This window comes from Populus euphratica, unplaced genomic scaffold (assembly GCF_000495115.2).
Source record: "Populus euphratica unplaced genomic scaffold, PopEup_1.0 scaffold36.1, whole genome shotgun sequence".
Classification (NCBI taxonomy): domain Eukaryota; kingdom Viridiplantae; phylum Streptophyta; class Magnoliopsida; order Malpighiales; family Salicaceae; genus Populus; species Populus euphratica.
The window spans coordinates 1084545-1102540 of NW_011499908.1; the positions used below are offsets into that span (position 1 = coordinate 1084545).

General features: G+C 30.5%; 2 protein-coding genes and 2 long non-coding RNA genes across 5 annotated transcripts; 2 read left to right on the plus strand and 2 right to left on the minus strand.

Annotated features, from left to right (window-relative positions):
* The first annotated feature begins 457 nt into the window (after positions 1-457).
* LOC105133680 (uncharacterized) lies at positions 458-1402 on the plus strand. Its single transcript, XR_843843.1, has 2 exons — positions 458-1005; positions 1047-1402. It is a non-coding gene; the product is annotated as an uncharacterized LOC105133680 (long non-coding RNA).
* On the minus strand, positions 1223-5118 carry LOC105133679 (mannose-1-phosphate guanylyltransferase 1). 2 transcript variants are annotated; one of them, XM_011037769.1, is made up of 5 exons: positions 4937-5118; positions 3011-3155; positions 2646-2708; positions 2288-2527; positions 1223-2176 (listed from the first exon to the last, which is right to left on the minus strand). In XM_011037769.1, exons 2-5 carry the CDS (start codon positions 3119-3121, stop codon positions 1505-1507), a joined length of 1086 nt encoding a protein of 361 aa, XP_011036071.1. In that variant the 5' UTR covers positions 3122-3155; positions 4937-5118; the 3' UTR covers positions 1223-1504. The 2 variants fall into 2 exon arrangements, with proteins under 2 accessions (XP_011036071.1, XP_011036070.1); XM_011037768.1 differs by having other exon boundaries at positions 3011-3143; positions 4937-5117.
* A 6885-nt stretch (positions 5119-12003) lies between these two features.
* On the plus strand, positions 12004-13302 carry LOC105133696 (uncharacterized). Its single transcript, XM_011037778.1, has 2 exons — positions 12004-12196; positions 12311-13302. Exons 1-2 carry the CDS (start codon positions 12016-12018, stop codon positions 13300-13302), a joined length of 1173 nt encoding a protein of 390 aa, XP_011036080.1. The 5' UTR covers positions 12004-12015.
* A 444-nt stretch (positions 13303-13746) lies between these two features.
* Positions 13747-14610, minus strand: LOC105133681 (uncharacterized). The gene is made up of 2 exons (XR_843844.1): positions 14181-14610; positions 13747-14102 (listed from the first exon to the last, which is right to left on the minus strand). It is a non-coding gene; the product is annotated as an uncharacterized LOC105133681 (long non-coding RNA).
* Positions 14611-17996: the final 3386 nt, after the last annotated feature.

A 17996-nucleotide genomic window follows, 5' to 3' on the forward strand; every position in this document is an offset into this window, starting at 1 on the left:
AGTTGGACAATAATCTAGTTTGGATTTTAGAATCCGGACATGGGACAGAATGATGTCAGACGTTGCACATGTTTTATTTTTTAAGCACGTCTAAAGCAATTGTTGAGATGCAACATTTGAGATGCAATATTTCACCTTCCATTTGTATTTTTCCCTTTGACAATTCATCTTTGTAGACATGGTTAGGTACGGCTTCACATGGGAGGCCAGGGACCCCCCCTCTCTCCCTCTCTCTCTACATTCAGCAGTATCATAATAATAAAAAAAATCATTATATAAGTTGAAGTTCTAAATTTATTTCAAATTATTAGTTTAAATTTTATAAATTTTAGAATTATTAAAAATTTATATAATTAATTAAGATATAAATAAACTAACTGGAATATTTATATTAATAATAATAAATAAATAAATCCACACTCCCTCCAAATTATGACTATTGGATTAGACTTGAGGTGTTTAATTGGAACAGTTTCGCCAAGTGCTTACATAGAAAATGCCCTTTTCTTGATTGCTCTTGACATAAAAGTTACAATACTCGAATCACGTTTGCCACCAAACGTGGCATGATAATAGCTGGGATCCACATAATTATCTTTAATTGATGGCCAATGGAATATTCCCAGCACACAGCGCTCAGCGACAGCCAACTCCCTTTCACTTGTGCAAGGACCCTTGACAGCCATTATTTTGAGCCCACTGTAGGAGTTCTTTTTTCCATAAAGACCACCATTGTAATCAGCTGGGGACCTTGATGGTAACTCTCAGTATCTTCATAATCATATTGATTTGCTGTCCTATGCTGATGGCCATATCTTCAACTTTTATGTCGTCTCTGATTACAAGAAGATTGCCACTTAAAAAATACAGAAATCTGCGTAGGGTACTGTTGAAAGCACTCATCGTTAAATATGATGGTCCACCACCGCCTATAACAGGATAAGGCAGCTTATGAAGGACATTTCCTACAAAAATAGATTTAAAATTTCCTCGCACAGGCATCAGGCATGCCAAGCCCAATAATGCAAGCATTTCAGCACATCTAGTAGCATTGTCGATTTGTTTCTTTCCCAGAGTGTGCCTGCAGTATCTTTTGCGTAAAGAGATTGATTAGACAATGTGTAGGAATCCACTCGGGTGAAAACGTGTATTACGAAAGTTTCGGGACCACCCATAAACAGATAATTAAAAATTAAAAAAATCATAAGCTGTCTACCGACACTTGATTAACAAAGCAAATAAATTTACTGTTGATAAATTACACTATTCAGCGAAACTGAGAATTCAATTTTACAATGTTGCCTTATTTTTATCTACAGTACAAAGTTACAATTCTCACTCCATTTTCAAATTTATGACACGCCTACTCTTCAGCATTCTTACTCGAATTCAAACTCAGAAACTCATGGAAGATAAAGGAAAAGAACGATAACAGTTCCAAACGCAGTAACTCATAACCCCCGGAAGGGTCTAAACATAGTGTACAAATCTCAAACACAGACCTTCACATAACTATCTCTGGCTTCAAAATGCTTGATTTGATCTCTTTGTGGGGTAAAACCACACCTCCGTTGCTGTAAATTTCATCACAAACATGCACATCTTCTCCGAGGATTGTTAAGTTCTCTACACGGGCCCATTGCCCAACTGTGGAGTGCCATCCAATGATACTGCTAGATATGCAGGCATGCTTCTTGATGCGAACTCCACGCATCACAGAGCAACGAGAGAGTCTAACTCCAGACTCAACAATGCATCCTGGTCCTATTGCAACATCAGGTCCGATCAAACAACCCTCTCCAATCTTGGCAGTCTCATCCACCAAAACATTTCCCACAATATGGGGACCATTGGCCAACTTAGATGAGGAATTTTTTCGAAGGGAATCTAGATAGAGTCTTAGGCCAGTAATATAGTCTCTTGGTTGTCCAATGTCCATCCAAAACCCTGGAAGCACCATTGCGTAGAGCTTGTCCTCCGCTGCAATTTTCGGGAAGACCTCTTTCTCAATTGAGGTGGGCCTCAGTTCAATTCTATCAATAACAGATGGGTTCAGCAGATAAATCCCAGCATTGATTTTGTTACCAACAAATATTTTTGGTTTTTCCACAAATCTCTCAACTTTTCCCGTGGATTCTTCCATAACCACAACACCATACTTTGATGGTTCATCCACCTACAGTTCAAGGCAAAATGATTTTCAACACTGTCAAGATTATTAGTTTGGAAATATCTCCAAGGAAAACCAAGAAGGGTAGACTAATAACTAGTAGAGTGGAAGGGTTACCTTGGTCACCATTATGGAAGCCTCCCCACCATGGACTTTGTGGAATTCTATCATTTGTTTGAGCGGGTATTCGCTAATAACATCACTATTGAGAACAAAAAATGGTTCACCAGAACCATCAATTAACTTGTCTCTTGCCAGTGCCAAAGGACCAGCAGTGCCAAGTGGCTCAGTCTCTTGTGAGCACGTGATCTTAATCTCAAGCTTTGTCTCAAAATCCTTCAGGAAGTTCAACATGACCTGCAGGAAAGGCACAAGCATAAGCAGCTATCAAACCTCAATTGGAACAATCTGTGAATTATTAATAAAAGTTGATGGTGGTTAAAAAGGGGTGAGAGGTGAAGCTGCTTGTCCTTGCCTCAGGTTGGTAGTTGATAGCCAAAACAACTTCAGTCACTCCAATAGCCTTGAGAGCCTCAATCTGCAAACAATTCAAAGTTCAATAAGTGGGATATAACACAGGCAATACCAACTAGAAAGTCAGATTTGTAAATTTAGAAAATGATCTTGACAGTAACAGGGTGTAGAATTATTACTGCCCATTATACATGGGCAAGTGTTTGATTTTTTTAACACCCAGGATGCAAAACAAGCTGTCCCTTGATCATGAAAGTCAGGAGATTATATCAAGTTATTGCAAAGAGGAAACAGTAAACCAGAAAGCAGCATCCATCACGAGTCCAATTACACGTGTCAACAAAGGCAATGCTCAAAAACTTATACCTGATGCAGGATCATAGGTTTGTTGGCAAATTCAACAAGTGGTTTAGGGACACTGAGAGTCAACGGCCTCAACCGTGTTCCAAACCCTCCAACAAGGATCAGTGCCTTCATTCTGATATGCCCCCTGCTTTTCCTGCAAATTACACTGTCAGAAACTAAGCTGCAACATAACCAAGCGTAGCAGAATACAATCTAAGCCTGTTCTTTAACCACTGCTATGGCAAAACTGTGAAACCTGACAAATAGGAACTAAATTAAGCTTGAAGCAAATTCATCCAAACAGAAAGAGTTAGAAACACCAGTTCATCACAACAGTCAGAGAGGACAAACCCTGAAATTTAAAGCAGAGCACATGGGACGCAACCAAAACTTTAAACACAAGTCATGAGATAAATCAGAACGCTTGAAAGAGTAATGCAAATTTGTCCAAATGAATTAGCTGGTATTAGCAAACAACAAATTCCAGCTATGCCACAGGCTGGAAATTTTAATGAGAAGGACAAAATTGGTTTTATTTGGTCATCTGTTACTCCATATAAGACATGGAAACTAAGCCAAAATCCAATAGACAAGCATAACTATCTCTGCATGAACAAGCAAATGAAGAAATTTTAAGCTCTTTGTCCATCTCCCCAAAGAAAAGATCCCTCATGGGACTCAACTAAATAAAAATTTCCTTTTGTAACTTCCACATTTGGCTCAAAAGAAATAGAAGCAACATCTTCCTAGCCAAATACATTAAAAAGATCACATTGCACAGAGCACAGCTTAAAGTTAAATGCATTCAACAAACAGAGCTGCCCAGGTATATTATTGTTTTTCTATTTCACCTGCTTTTGTGTGATAAGAAGAAAGAGCCACCACATTGTAATTTTGATGCATTGCCACCATAAGGAGAAAAAAGGATGCATTTAAAATGAATACATAAGGATGAGAAGCCTGGTGGATTCTTTCATTTACTCAAACACCCAATGAAGAAAAAAACATTTTGGTCTCTTATCGGACATGAAAGGCCACAATAATGGATTTGTTTCCTCCACAACTAAGGACAATTTGCAAACGTAGGGCATAAAACTTCAGAAAATCATACCCGACAAAGGCAATCTCTACCAACTGCAAAATTGAATGGCAACTGAATTCAACTAAAACAAGATCTTAACATTCTAATAATGAAAAGCCCTCAAAAAGAAAAAAGAAAAATCTTTCAACATTCAAAGTGTTTGTTTTTGTGGTCAAAATTACATTTAATTGCGTTTTAAAAGTGTATTAGATGTGAAAAAACATCAAAAAAAATTTAATGTTTTCTGATGATTTTGATATACTTATATTAAAAAATTATATATTAATACATTTTCAAATGAAAAAATACTTTTAAAAAGCAACATACACCACACCACAATACCAAATCATCAAGCAGTCAGGTAAAAAGTAAACTACAACGTTCAATCATTTGGCCGGAAAAGGAAAAACAGAAATGTCAGCAGGGGTCATGATGTCAAAAAGAAAAAATCTTTCAACATGATTGTCTCTGATCGAAGTGAATTTGAGATATAGAACTAATCATTAGCATTAAATAGTTAAAAAAAAGAAGGCAGTTACACTGAAACAACAAATCTTAAATTAATATAAACTCAAGTAATATATATACAAAAGATCTAATAAAAGGACTCTAATCTAATACCCTAATCACTCATGAAAATGGCCTTAAAATCTCGTTCAAAAATCCAATAAAGCCGCAAAAATCAGAATTGAGAGTACACCAAAACAATAAATAAGGATAGAGATTATAAAATAAAAGAATGTCAAATTCTAGTCAAAACATTGTCTACATTACTTCATTTCATCAGAGATCCACGGAGAACCACACCAGACTCAGACGAAACCATAAAGTCTCAAAACGCAGAGACAAAACAGTACAGCGATTACCTTTAGTCTGACAAAATCCAGAATCCGATTCAGAAGAGCACAAACAGGTTTCCAAGCGAGTCAGAATGGCGGGGGCTGAGTCGACTCGGAGAGGTTCTGGCTCCCTCGCACACTACTTTTAACGGTAGGTGACAAGGATCTCTCGAAGGCTTAGCTGTACAAAATGTTGCTCGTTTGATGGGTTATTTATACACGCAAAAAAAAAAAAGACGAGGGGAGAGAGAGAGGAGATTGGGAATTGGCGGATTTGAAATTAATTATTAATTTCATTTTAACCAAGGAACTTTCCTATGAAGGAAAAAAACTGGGAGCTGAATTTTTAATTTGGTGGAAGTTTCGGGGTTGTTTCAAATTTTGGCATTTTTATGTTGTGGATAAAAATGTACTATACGTCTATTTCTGGTATTTACACTGCTAATATAAATAATAAGTGGGGTAGAGTTTCTTTTGATACACCACGCAAAAAGAGGAAGAAGAGATAAGAGGGTGTGGTTATGGTAACGTCACCATCGTGTATTTAGTGCTGATTTGCAATTCTTGACCATGATAATGAATGACAAATAATAAATTATATGAATTTAATATTAAAATCAACTTTTATAAAATATTTATCTAGCTCTTTAAAAAAAAATTGAAAAAATAAGATGAAAGTACTGGGGGTAATATATATATTAAAATTATATGAATTTTATCTTTTCTAAACATATGAATTCAATTTTTTTTTCAATTGAATTCATAGCAAACATTATAATTAAATCTAATTGCAATAAAAAATTAATTTCAAATAACATGTGAGAAAAAAAAGGTAAAAAAAAGCTAAAGTACAATCGTGCCCGATATGATAAAAAAAAACTTTACATGTGCATATGCATGTAAAGCGAGATTAAACTAGCATTTTAGGTTTTTGGATTTTATTAATCCTAAATAATTCATATTTATATTCTAAAATTCATAAGTTAGAAATCCACAAAAAAATAACACTTTGCATGTAAAAAAAGTATCATTCTAGCTAAGGGTGTGTTGTTTTCGCAACTCAACATGTTTAACAAGGTGTGTTTTAATTAAAAAATATTAAATTGATATTTTTATATTTTTATAATTTTAATATAAATAAAAAATATTATAATTTTAATACATTCTCAATTAAAAAATAAATTTATAAAAATATATGTCATTGCATTATCAAACACTAATTAAATAGACAGGGAAAACTTTTTTATTTCACCAGACAATTCCTTATTTTATCACTAATGACCCACTTTCACTAAACAAATCCTTATTTTATTACCAATGACCCACTTTTTGGAAAGAAAAAAACGTGAGAAAACACGTTAAATTATAGAAATCCAGATTCGGTCCTTAACCCACAAAACGAAGCACGAATGCAATCGCACCAAACACCATACTCATCATTAATATGCAGTTAAAAATATTTATGCAAGGGAAAACAGTACCTATTCGAAATTCATGCCTTATAAAAAAACTCTGAGTGTGGGCTGGTGCCCCCCCACTGCCCACGTTCTGCCCTCGCGCCCGGTCAGATGTAACATGACCACGCCGTGGAATCCGTGGGCTTGGACTAGACCACTGGATTGCTAATTTATCAACAGACCCGTTTCTAATTTCTTACACAATGTCTCGACTCCAACGACCTCTAATTTGCGCGCGTTGACCATATGCACGGTGTCACCTTTGGCAACGTAGCAATCTAGAGTTCGTTATGTCGTTAATTTCCAGAAATTGGGAGGCTTAAAGTTATGCACCAATGGCGGCGGCGGCGTCGCCTTCTTCTTCCTGGATCTTAAAGTCAGGATTATGTTTTCTTTTGTGAAATGATCCGAAGTTAGAAAATATAATTTTATTTGTTTTATTTGTGTTATTATACCAAGTCGAAACTTGAAACCATAAATGCCACGGTGGCTTCTTTCTCTGGCTGAAGGAGCCCCAAATCCTTCGGTCATCCACCACCAGCTATTAGCAATCTTGAGATTGACGCCCGACTCGTTAAGAATCAGAAACCCTGCTGGCTTCTAGTTCATCAGCAAAACTCGAGGAGCAAGATGCAAGCCCAGTCCCTCTCTCGCTTTTGAGTCTTGCCCTCTCTTTGCATGGCTTTGAAATTTACTGGATGACATACAGCGTGATGTCACGAGTTTATAGAGCAAATCTATTTCATGGTATTATAATTGCAAATTAACACTAATAAAAATTAAAAATATAATAAAAATAATATTTTTTGGAATATTAGGTTAACAATGAAAAACTTAAAGGCTTGATAGAATGAGTTATAGTAATTCATAGTGTTTTGTAAAAAAACTTATCATGTCTTTTCTATATAATTTAATTTTATTATAATTGTAATTCTCAATCAGTTTAATATTAAAAAAATAAAATTAACAAAGATAATTTTATAAAAAATTATAACAAAAAAAACAAGCGAGGAAATATTGTAGTAATCTACAATGTTGTAAATAAAAAAATATAAAATTAAACTCTCAACCAATTCAATATTAAAATAATAAAAATAATAAATATAATTTTATGAAAAATTATATAAAAAACCATGTAAGGAAACACTATAAATATAATTTTATGAAAAATTATATAAAAAAAAAACCATGTAAGGAAACACTATAGGAATTCACAATATTTAATGATACTAATAACAATAACAGTAATAATAATAATAATTTTTAATTTTACCCTTCAAATCAAATTCATGGTTGTTTTTTAATATTCATGATATTTTTTTTAAAATTTATTAGTTATTTTATTAATAATATTAATTATAATACAAATAATAATATTAAAACTACTAATTACAATAAAAGTAAAAATATTTGTAAAATAAAAAATATTATTTTTAATTATAATATTTTTAATTATAATAAAAATAATAATATTTATAATACAAATAATAATATTTAAAACCTAAAATTTTATAACCTTAAGTTATGACACATAAGTTATGACACAGATCTGAGAGAATTGATCAAATACCCTTGAGCTGGCACGGGACCCAAGACAGTTGAATAATCTAAGAAAACTAGACCGTTAGCCTTAGGTTCATTACCAATAGATCTCGACCAAACTGAGTGGGTCTGGAAACCCCAGACACGTGGTTTTGAAAACTCACTTGTTTGCTAAGCATACGAGTTTGCCCCCGGCACCTGGAATATATTGCTCAAGCATCAAATGTTTGCAACCTGAGACATAACCTCAAACCATGTAGCCTTTGAAACTCTTTATGTTACGGTATAGCAGTTCCAGTAATTGAATGTTTGTCTTTTTATTTTAAAAATATTTTTGAAAAAATTTAAAAATTTTTTATTTTTTTATTAATTTTAAATTAATATATTTTTAATATTTTTAAATTATTTTAATATGCTGATATCAAAAATAATTTTTTAAAAATAAAAAAATATCGTTGGCATGTATTTTAATATGAAACAACAACCACACTTCTAAATAAACTCTAATAAATGTCTGCTGTTCCATCAAAAACTATTTGAAAAACAACAACAACCACGCTTCTAAACAGGCTCTAATAAATATCTGTTGTTCCATAAAAAATTTCACTAACTATTTTTTCTTAGACATTCTTTTAATATTAAATACATCTTAATAAAAAAAAATCTCATTCTTTCTGTATAGTTTTTACAACTCCTTAAAATAAAAGCAGTTTTGTTACTATACTGCTCCAATATGTAATAATATGAATCTTCACGATCTAAGACTTTTGCTAATACTATTTTAATTCTTAATACAATAAATCTCGATGAACATGATTTTTCCTCCGTAATTTAGCTTTATGGATCACAATAGCCTTCAATTAATTAGAAGACAGGTAAGACCTATCATGAATTATTTGCGTCTATGTGACAAATACATATGCGTGCACTCCCATACCCATAAATCATTTAAATTCACAGTAACGGTACATGCGCACAGTGCACTCGATGATTAGTGACTAGACAAATTAACACAATTATTCGTACAGCCATAATTAAATCATAAACAAGTATTTTATGTTCTTTTATGTTATTCGTATCAATAGCCCCTACCGTTATACTTAGCTCAAGGAATGGTATTAGAAAATTTTCAATGGGGATGTCATCGTAAAAAAACATAAGATTGAAGGGCAAATATTTTATTTTTAGAAAGACTATTTTAAAATTTTAAAAATTTTAAAGACCAAAATTAAAATATTTTAAAACATAATTTGAAGATCCCATACTCCAAAGCAAGCTGCAGTTGCTCCCAGATCACCTCCTTCAAACACAAGCACGAGGAGATGATTGCATGTATGCCGGTCATCACCATTATTTAAATCACAGCTCTTATTAAGCTTAGGTTATCACATAAGCAAAGGATGTTGACTATCGCTAGGTAAATTGCTCAAGGAAACTAGTGGGAGAACAGCCGATATTTCATTGTCGGTGATGTTCTGCACCTTATTAATTATTTTGCATATATAATTGCTTCCCAGAATGCGCAAGTGTATTAGAATTATAATGGAATCTTTCTATTTAATTAGGGCGATCCATGTGGAGCAAAAATTAAATAAAAATCTGAATACCATATGGGCTCTCGTAATATTTCCCTTAAAACCAAAGTCTAGGTTATACTCCCGGATTAATTGAAAGTTTGGTGCAGGGGTTGCATCATCATGTTCTAAATTTTTGAATTTTTTTATTTAAATTTAAATTTTTTAAATTAAAAAGTTTTTGAATTTAATTTTAAACAAAGATAACTTTAAAATAAACATCTACTACTATCTTAAAGGCCTCATAGCACAGCTTGATTTTGAATTTTAAAAAAAAAATATTGTGTGGTTAGAATTTTTTAAGTGGTTTCTTGTTGACATTAAAAATAAAATTTAAAAAATAAAATAAAATAATTTTAAAAATTAATCTCTACCATTACTGTCTCAAACACCTATGCCACAGCTTGATTTTAAATTTAAAAAAAAAGGGGAAGAAAAGAAAAGATGATTGTGTGGTTAGAATTGGATTGTCATCTTCTAAAGCCATGCCCGACTACAAGAGCTATACTATTTGAGTCAGCTTAGAAAGGTAGACCGTCATCATCTCCAGCTTATGCCAGAGTAGGTGGTGATTCCTGGACGAAGAAACAGCGGCAGGATGGTTCAGCCCCAACGCCATAATACCTTGCAAGTTGCAGCTACTGTCCTACAGTATTTTACCAGTTGACGGGCTACCGCAAATAGCTCCAGATTAAGATTGATTTTAAATCTAAACTACATTTCTTGTAATCTCTCAATTACACCCAGACGAGAGAAAAAATTTCCGCGAAGCAATGAATAGGAAAGCGTCCTGGAAAATCCAATGGACAGATCATGATCACCTCGCGGGTTAGATAATTTATTGTTCTTGGGCCCAGGATACTGCATAAAACCTCTTACAGTGTCTGATGATGCGTTTCGGCCCATGTCCAAAAGTCAAGGCCTGGGTCAGAACTGATACAAGGAAGAAAGAGAAAAGGAAAAAAGGAACATGACTAGGAAAGCAATCTGACTAGACTAATGAAATTCTTCCTTGCTGTTCTTCTTTTATTACGAGGCATGGGTGTGTAAATTACACCTTACTATCCGCACCAGAAGTATTATTTTTTATAATTTTGACCATGTGCTCCGATTGCTTTGCTCTATAGCAGAATATATAAAGATATTGATGAATTTAAATTTAATAAACTCAAAAAACACCTCAACTAAGCAAATGCCCATTTTATGCAGGGTCAGTGAAGGGGTGAGCTTAGTTTCATCCACACAACTATTTTTTTTGAAAAAAACTTATTACATTTTTATTGGTATTAATATATATAGAGATATTTTTTACTGTTAATATACATGCTGGAAATATTTTATATCAACATTTAATATATATATAAAATATATTTTTTCTCGGTAAAACTATTAGAATAATATTATAACTTAACTCGTTTTCTTCATAAAAAAACTTGTTAGCTGTAAATAAATTATAAATTTAAAAATTTAAAAATATTTTTAATTTTTATTATTTATTATTTATTTATTTACATAATATCTTTGGATAGCATTAATGCATTTTTCTAAAAAAACACTAATTTATTTATTAAAAAATCTCTAATATCATAAAGAATGATTCTTTGCATATGCTACCATCTTTGTTATAAAATAATAGATTAAATTGTCAAAATCATAAAATTAACTAATGACCGTGGACACAAGCCTTAAAGCATCTCCAACGGGAGATGCTTTTTAGAAGAGCTAAATTGGTAATATGGCTTTTTGAATAGTATAGATATAACTTTTTTGTTGATGTTCATTCCAATGGTAAAAAATCATTTAGAAGAGCCAATTGTATTTTAATATATTTGATCCATAATTATTTTAATACAGTCTGTTAATATTTATAAAAATAAGGAATCAATATCTTTCTAAGAGCATCTCTAATAAAAAATGTTATATTGCAGAGCCAAATAAAAAAAATACCTTTTTAAATAGTATAAATATAGATTTTTAAATTATATACATTCCAATGGTAAAAAGCTATATAGAAAAGCCATTTATATTTTAATATATTTCATGTTAAATTAATTTTAATACAATTATATAACTAATTTAAATATTTTATATATAATATAATTATGATGTTATTAATTATATAATTAATATGAATAATTTATAAAAGTAATATAAAATTAATGAAGTAATATAAAAGTTTAAAAAATATAATTTAAAATTAAATTTAAAATTTATTTATATCAATATTTTTAATTTTAAGTTTTATATGTTATTGTTAAAAATTTAATTTTTAAAAAGTAAATTTAAATTCAAACTTTAAAAAAATCAGCGCCAACATAACCGCCAACATTAAATTTTTAAATTTTAAATTTTGAAAAAATAACCGCCAATATTTTAAATTTTAAAATTTCAAATTTTTAAAAAATTACCGCCAACATTCTAAGATTTTACAATTTGAAAAAATAGTCCATCTATAAATATTCTCATATACCTTAACATTTTTTCTCATCATTTTCTTCTCTCCAATCTTTGTTATATTTCATTAAAATTCATCATGAATCATTCTAATTTTAATTTTTATGATGCTTTTGATTTTGATGATGACACTCTTGTGTTGGCTTTTCAAGTTGCTACTGCTGTAGTTGCTGAAGAAGAATCGAATAATCAAGGGCGGAGAACAAGGTATCGTGGCTCTATTCCTGGTCATAATATTGTCAATCGTAATAGAAAGGAAGGTGAGATAAGGTTATATAATGATTATTTTGCAGAAAATTCTAAATTCACTGAAAGTCAATTTCGAAGAAGATTTAGGATGAGTCGTCGTCTTTTTCTTCGGACCGCAAATGCAGTGGAAGCTCATAATTCATATTTCAAACAAAGGACAGATGCTCTTGGTGTTCTTGGTTTATCTTGCCTTCAAAAGATAACTGCAGCTCACAGAATACTTGCATATGGTATTCCTGCAGATCTTACTGATGAATATCTTCGAATTGGAGAAACCACTGCAATAGAAAGTCTTAGAGCTTTCGTCAAAGCAATCGTAGAAGTTTTTGGTGATTGGTATCTAAGGGCACCAAACGAGGCTGATATTTGTCGATTATTATCAATTGGAGAGCAGCGTGGGTTTCCAGGGATGTTAGGGAGCATTGACTGTATGCATTGGAAATGGGAGAAATGCCCAATTGCATGGCATGGGATGTATACTGGTCATTGTCGTGAACCAACTATAATTCTAGAGGCAGTGGCTTCACAAGATCTTTGGATATGGCATGCCTTTTTTGGAATGCCTGGATCATTAAATGATATTAATGTTCTTGATCGGTCACCTATTTTTGCTGCACTTGCTGAAGGTCGTACTGCTCCTGTCAATTATACAATTAATGGGCATGAATATACAATGGGATACTATTTAGCAGATGGGATTTATCCTAATTGGTCAACCTTTGTTAAGACAATCCCAAGACCATTAGGAGCAAAGAGAAAATATTTTGCAAGCAAGCAAGAGTCTGCAAGGAAAGATGTGGAGCGGGCATTTGGGGTGCTCCAATCTCGTTTTGCAATTGTACGTGGACCTGTTCGATACTGGGATGAAGAAACGCTTGCATATATTATGAAAGCTTGCATAATAATGCATAATATGATTATCGAGGATGAAGGAGCAATGAACCTTAGATTTGACCATGAACATGAAGTCATTTCCTTTATATCAGTGTCACATTGTGAAATACCAGAACTACATGATTTTCTTCAAACTCATAATCGAATTAGGGATAGAGCTACTAGCTCTCAACTACAAGAAGATTTGATTGAACATTTGTGGGAACAATATGGCAACGAGTAGAATCTTTAGATTTTAACTTCTTATGTTATCATAATTTTCAGGTTTTTTATGTTTTTTTTCATTATGTTTGTTATCTTTTAAGTTAATTAATCCTACTTGTTATTGTTAAATGTTAGAGGAACTTTAAAAAAGTATTATGAATTGATATCAATTTCATAACAATGTATTTAAAATAACCAAGAATTTTCTACATATTTAATTAAAAATACATTACATTACAATAAATCAATCAAAGTTAATTAAAAATCAAAACCCCTCTTTTGCATAATTTCTAACTTTCTATTTTGAAAATACGCTGCAGAAATTGGATCCAAATTAGAAATATCCATTTTCATAATTTGTTCTTCTTTCTCAATCCTGTCCAATTCTTGTTTCTCTTGACTTTGTTGAATCATCATGGCTTGTTGCTCTAACATAATTTTCCTGTCTTGTTTCTTCTGATCCTCAATTTCAACTAGAGTATCCCTGAATTGTTGTAAGAGATTCGTTACAGTTACATCCCCAACTTTATCTTTTCCTTGTCTACGTTTAAGTCGTTCCTTTGCAGCCTTCTGACCGATTGGTCTATCTTGATAAATCAACGGTTCACTATCTTCTCCTAAACTCACAGCATCAGGGGTGGATGGAGTTGATGAAGCTGGACTTGCATTGACATGACCTTTTTGTTTCTTATTTGACCTTTGATGTTGACTTGCACGCTCAAATTATCATTTGGGTTCTTTTCTTAAAATAACCCAGCAATGTTCTAGTTGAAATCGTTTGCCAACGCAAGAAGCATACATTTGCCGAGCATCATTAATCTGGTAAAAAAATAAATAAATTAAATAATATTAAAATATATGTTAAACAATTTAACATAAAAATGAATATAAACTTACCCTTGATTCTTCAGTCATTCCACTTTGCTGACGATTTTCAATTTGAGTAACAAATCCAACGAATTTACCGACTTCTCTATTTATTTCTTGCCATCTACTTGAGATACTTATTTGTGAATGATTATTCAAGTTTCCTCCATTATCTACAAAGCAAGCATGTACACGAGCCCAAAACTGTTTTGTTTGTTGTTCAACTCCTGTAATTGGATCCTTGCTTGTATTTAGCCATGCAGAGACGAGTAAACAATCCTCCTCTGGTGAGAAATTTTTACTTCTTTGTGATTTTTTTGCCGAATGGACATTTAAATTCGAGCATGTTAAGTCATCAATTAATTGATTAGAATCACTTGGTTGAGAGAGAATATCTTCTGACTCACTCATAAGAAAGTTGGTAAAAGAGCTTGGAAAATTTGAATCCATCTACATTAAAAAAAAACTCAAGTTAAAACTTTACAAGAGAGTATAAAAGAAGCTCGCATTCAATGTCTAATAATTTTGTAGTTTTCATACATGCGAATTAATAATAAGCATTGCCTCCTACTTGTTTTAATAATAATTTGACCATTTTTTGGAACTAAAATAGAATCGATATACTAGTTTAATTGCATTTTCAAAAGGACAAAATAGAATTGACCTCAAATTAAGACATACAATAAAAAATAAATTTTAAATATGTAACTCAATCTTTTTATCAATATCAACTACCATTATTAATTCCTCTCAATTTTATCAAAGATAACAACATAAATATAAATTGTCTTTCTTAATCCATATTAAAAACATCAAAGAATAAAGAAATAAACCTCATCACAAATATTAAATTAACAACAAAAGGTCTAAAAAATAAAGAGATATAAAAAATAAAAAAACTTTTAAACAAGCATACCTTTTAATTTCAGCTAATTAACACAACCGATGTTAATAATTAATCGGAGAATAATTGATTCTTGTTTTTTTTTTAAATTTGAGAGAAGGATGAGGCACAATACAAAAATTTAAACTACAAATTTTTTCTTCATGTATTTATAGAAAATTTATTCTATATTTAAAAAAAAAAATTATTAGCCAACGGCTATAAAAATAGCCGTTGGCCAATGGCTATAAAAATAGCCATTTCTACAGTTAAATGTAGAAATGGCTGTTAACAAAACAAATAGCCAAAATGGCTATTTGTTTAGCTTGCCCGTTGGAACATGAACAGAAACAATTAAATAGGCAAAACAGTTTTAGCTCTCCGTATGCCTCGTCCGTTGGAGCTGCTCTAAGGCAGTGTTTCATATTGAGGTTCCGCGGCGTTTTGAAAATTATTAAAAAAAAAAAATCGAGTTTTGTTTGTATTGTTTTAATATGTTAATATTAAAAATAAATATTTTAATATAATATGTATGCTTTTTTTGACATATTTTCTTGCATAAAAATATATTAAATATGAATTGAGAAACTTATACATGTATTTAATTAAATAAATCGAGAAACATATATATCAAAAAATAAAAAATATTATTAAAGATAATTAAATATGTATTTTAAAAAATCAAGAAATAGATGTAGATCAAGATATTTTATTTTGCAACATGGTTCATTTAACCTATTCTATTCAATGACCCTGTATATACAAAATATTTTTTTATTTAATCAGGTAATAGTAAAAATGAATATACATGTAAAATTCATTGAATAAAATCAAAGCGAAAAAAATAAATTGAAAAGTTGTACTTATTAGAAATGCTATCCATAAATAAGTTTTTATTTTTTAAAATAAAGTTCGATCATGTAAAACATAAAAAAGAAAATTATAAATGAATTTCAATCAAATAATAGTAAAAATGAACATATACTTAAAATTAATTGAATAAAATCAAAGAGAAAAAATAAATAAGTCGCAATGTTGCACTTATTAGAAATGCAATCCATGAAAAAGTTTTTATTTTTTAAACTAAAATTCAATTATATAAAACATAAAAAGGAAAATTATGAATGGATTAGAAAAATCTCTTCAAAAAATAAATACTTAAAAACAATCACTATTTAAAAAAGCTAAATACAAAAAATAAAAAATAGAGAGAAGGTTTATTAATTTAAATATAAATTAGAAAAAATATTTTAAACAACAAATATAAAAAAACATGATTTTTTAGAAAAAGCTAAATTATAGGAAGAAAAAAAGTAAGGCATTTAAAAAGGCAGACTAGCACTTGAGACCAATTATTTTTTAAAAAAATAAGTTAGATAACATGCTTTTTAACTTTGCTTAGATTTTAGCTATTATAATGGCCAAAAAAATGAACTTGAAAAAATAAAAAACTATTTGAAAGTAAAAATCAAATAGAAACTAAAAATCTTCTCGATTTCATATCTATTTTTTTATGCACTTTTAGTATAAGAAAAAAAATATAAATTGAATTCCTCTTTTCATATGTAATCATGTGACAAAATGATCAACTATTTTAATGATTGAAATTGGAACCAACAATAATTTTTTCTTTTCATTACTAAAATTCAGCAATCTCCCTCTTATTTTTTAAATCAAGCACTAAAAAATAACAAAAATATTTTTTTATACTAAAATCAAATTAAAAAAGTATTGCGGGATCAAATATATATAATATGTGAAGTGTGAGGACAAAATGAACTTTTTTTTAGGAGAACTTTAAAACCATCATTTATTTGTAACATCTTTTTCATTTTGATATTTTTTTAATTTTATTTTCGGTCAACAAATCCAATTCAACTATCCTTTTATTTAGCCCAAAAAAGATGCAATGATGTAAAAAAAATTTCAGGATAAAAAAAAAGAGTCCACAGTAAAATAAGAGAATGACAATTTAAGTGTACAATTAAAAACTTTAACCTTTTAGTGTTTTCTATAATAAAATAAATAAAGATGTAAAATAAATAAAGATGGGTACAAGGAACGTTGCCTCCGGTTATGTGAAAAACTCAATCTCACACCATCGTTATTATTAGTTTTTCGTGAAATATACTTCTTGAGAATTTATCTATTAAAGTATTTTTTTTAAATTAATCTATCTCATTTTTATTCATATTTAATTAATGTTCATAGTTATATTGAGATTTAGTATTTATATCAATTTAATGTTTGTTTTTCTCAGTGTGTTAATGAGAAATTTTTTAACTTGCCCCAAGTTTTATAGAGAAAAAGATTATTTCTCACGAATCCAACAAACATGGGATGAGGATGGAAAAGTTAAATTCATCTTTAATCATTTTTTTTTTAAAAAAAAAAACTAGTCGTATTTGAATTTGTAAAACAAGCCTATCCAAATTTAATGATTCAACATTGAGAACCGAATGCAAAAACTTTTATTTTAATTCTTTTTTAAAAAAAAATTATATTGAAAAAAATATCAATTTAATATTTTTTATTATTATTTTAATATGCTGATATAAAAGAAAATAAACACTTAGATTCTAAAGAATTTTTGAAAAATAAGAAATTTAAAGAAAATTCAAATTGTGTTTTTTTTTTCACATGATAAATTAATTGTAATGTAAATACTACAAGTAATCTAAAGGGTCAATCTAGTGAGAAAAGAGACTTTTTTTTAAGTCAATATTAAAAAAACAATTATTAAATTTTCTTAAATACACTTTAGTAAATGCAAGGGAAACTCCGTTCATTGGGAAACCAGGGAGCGCTCTAGTTCGTTTTCTTGATTTTCCGTGCTCTTGATTCATGTAAAGCTTCTGAAAATAGCTCCACAGACAGAACTCGGGCGAGGTTCATGCTCCTATCTTTCCAAAAGCAGGGTCGTTATCTTCCTTCTGATTCTTCAACACCAAGATTCTGTCATT

What these genes read in the sequence shown, in the direction of transcription:
- LOC105133679 (XM_011037769.1), bottom strand. Translation starts at nt 3,121, where the DNA reads ATGAAGGCACTGATCCTTGTTGGAGGGTTTGGAACACGGTTGAGGCCG. An exon ending in CTATCAACTACCAACCTGAG is followed by an intron (nt 2,528 to 2,645) that starts GCAAGGACAAGC and finishes CCTTTCCTGCAG; the next exon opens with GTCATGTTGAACTTCCTGAA. An exon ending in CTTCCATAATGGTGACCAAG is followed by an intron (nt 2,177 to 2,287) that starts GTAACCCTTCCA and finishes CTTGAACTGTAG; the next exon opens with GTGGATGAACCATCAAAGTA.
- LOC105133696 (XM_011037778.1), top strand. Translation starts at nt 12,016, where the DNA reads ATGAATCATTCTAATTTTAATTTTTATGATGCTTTTGATTTTGATGAT. An exon ending in CAATCGTAATAGAAAGGAAG is followed by an intron (nt 12,197 to 12,310) that starts GTGAGATAAGGT and finishes CCGCAAATGCAG; the next exon opens with TGGAAGCTCATAATTCATAT.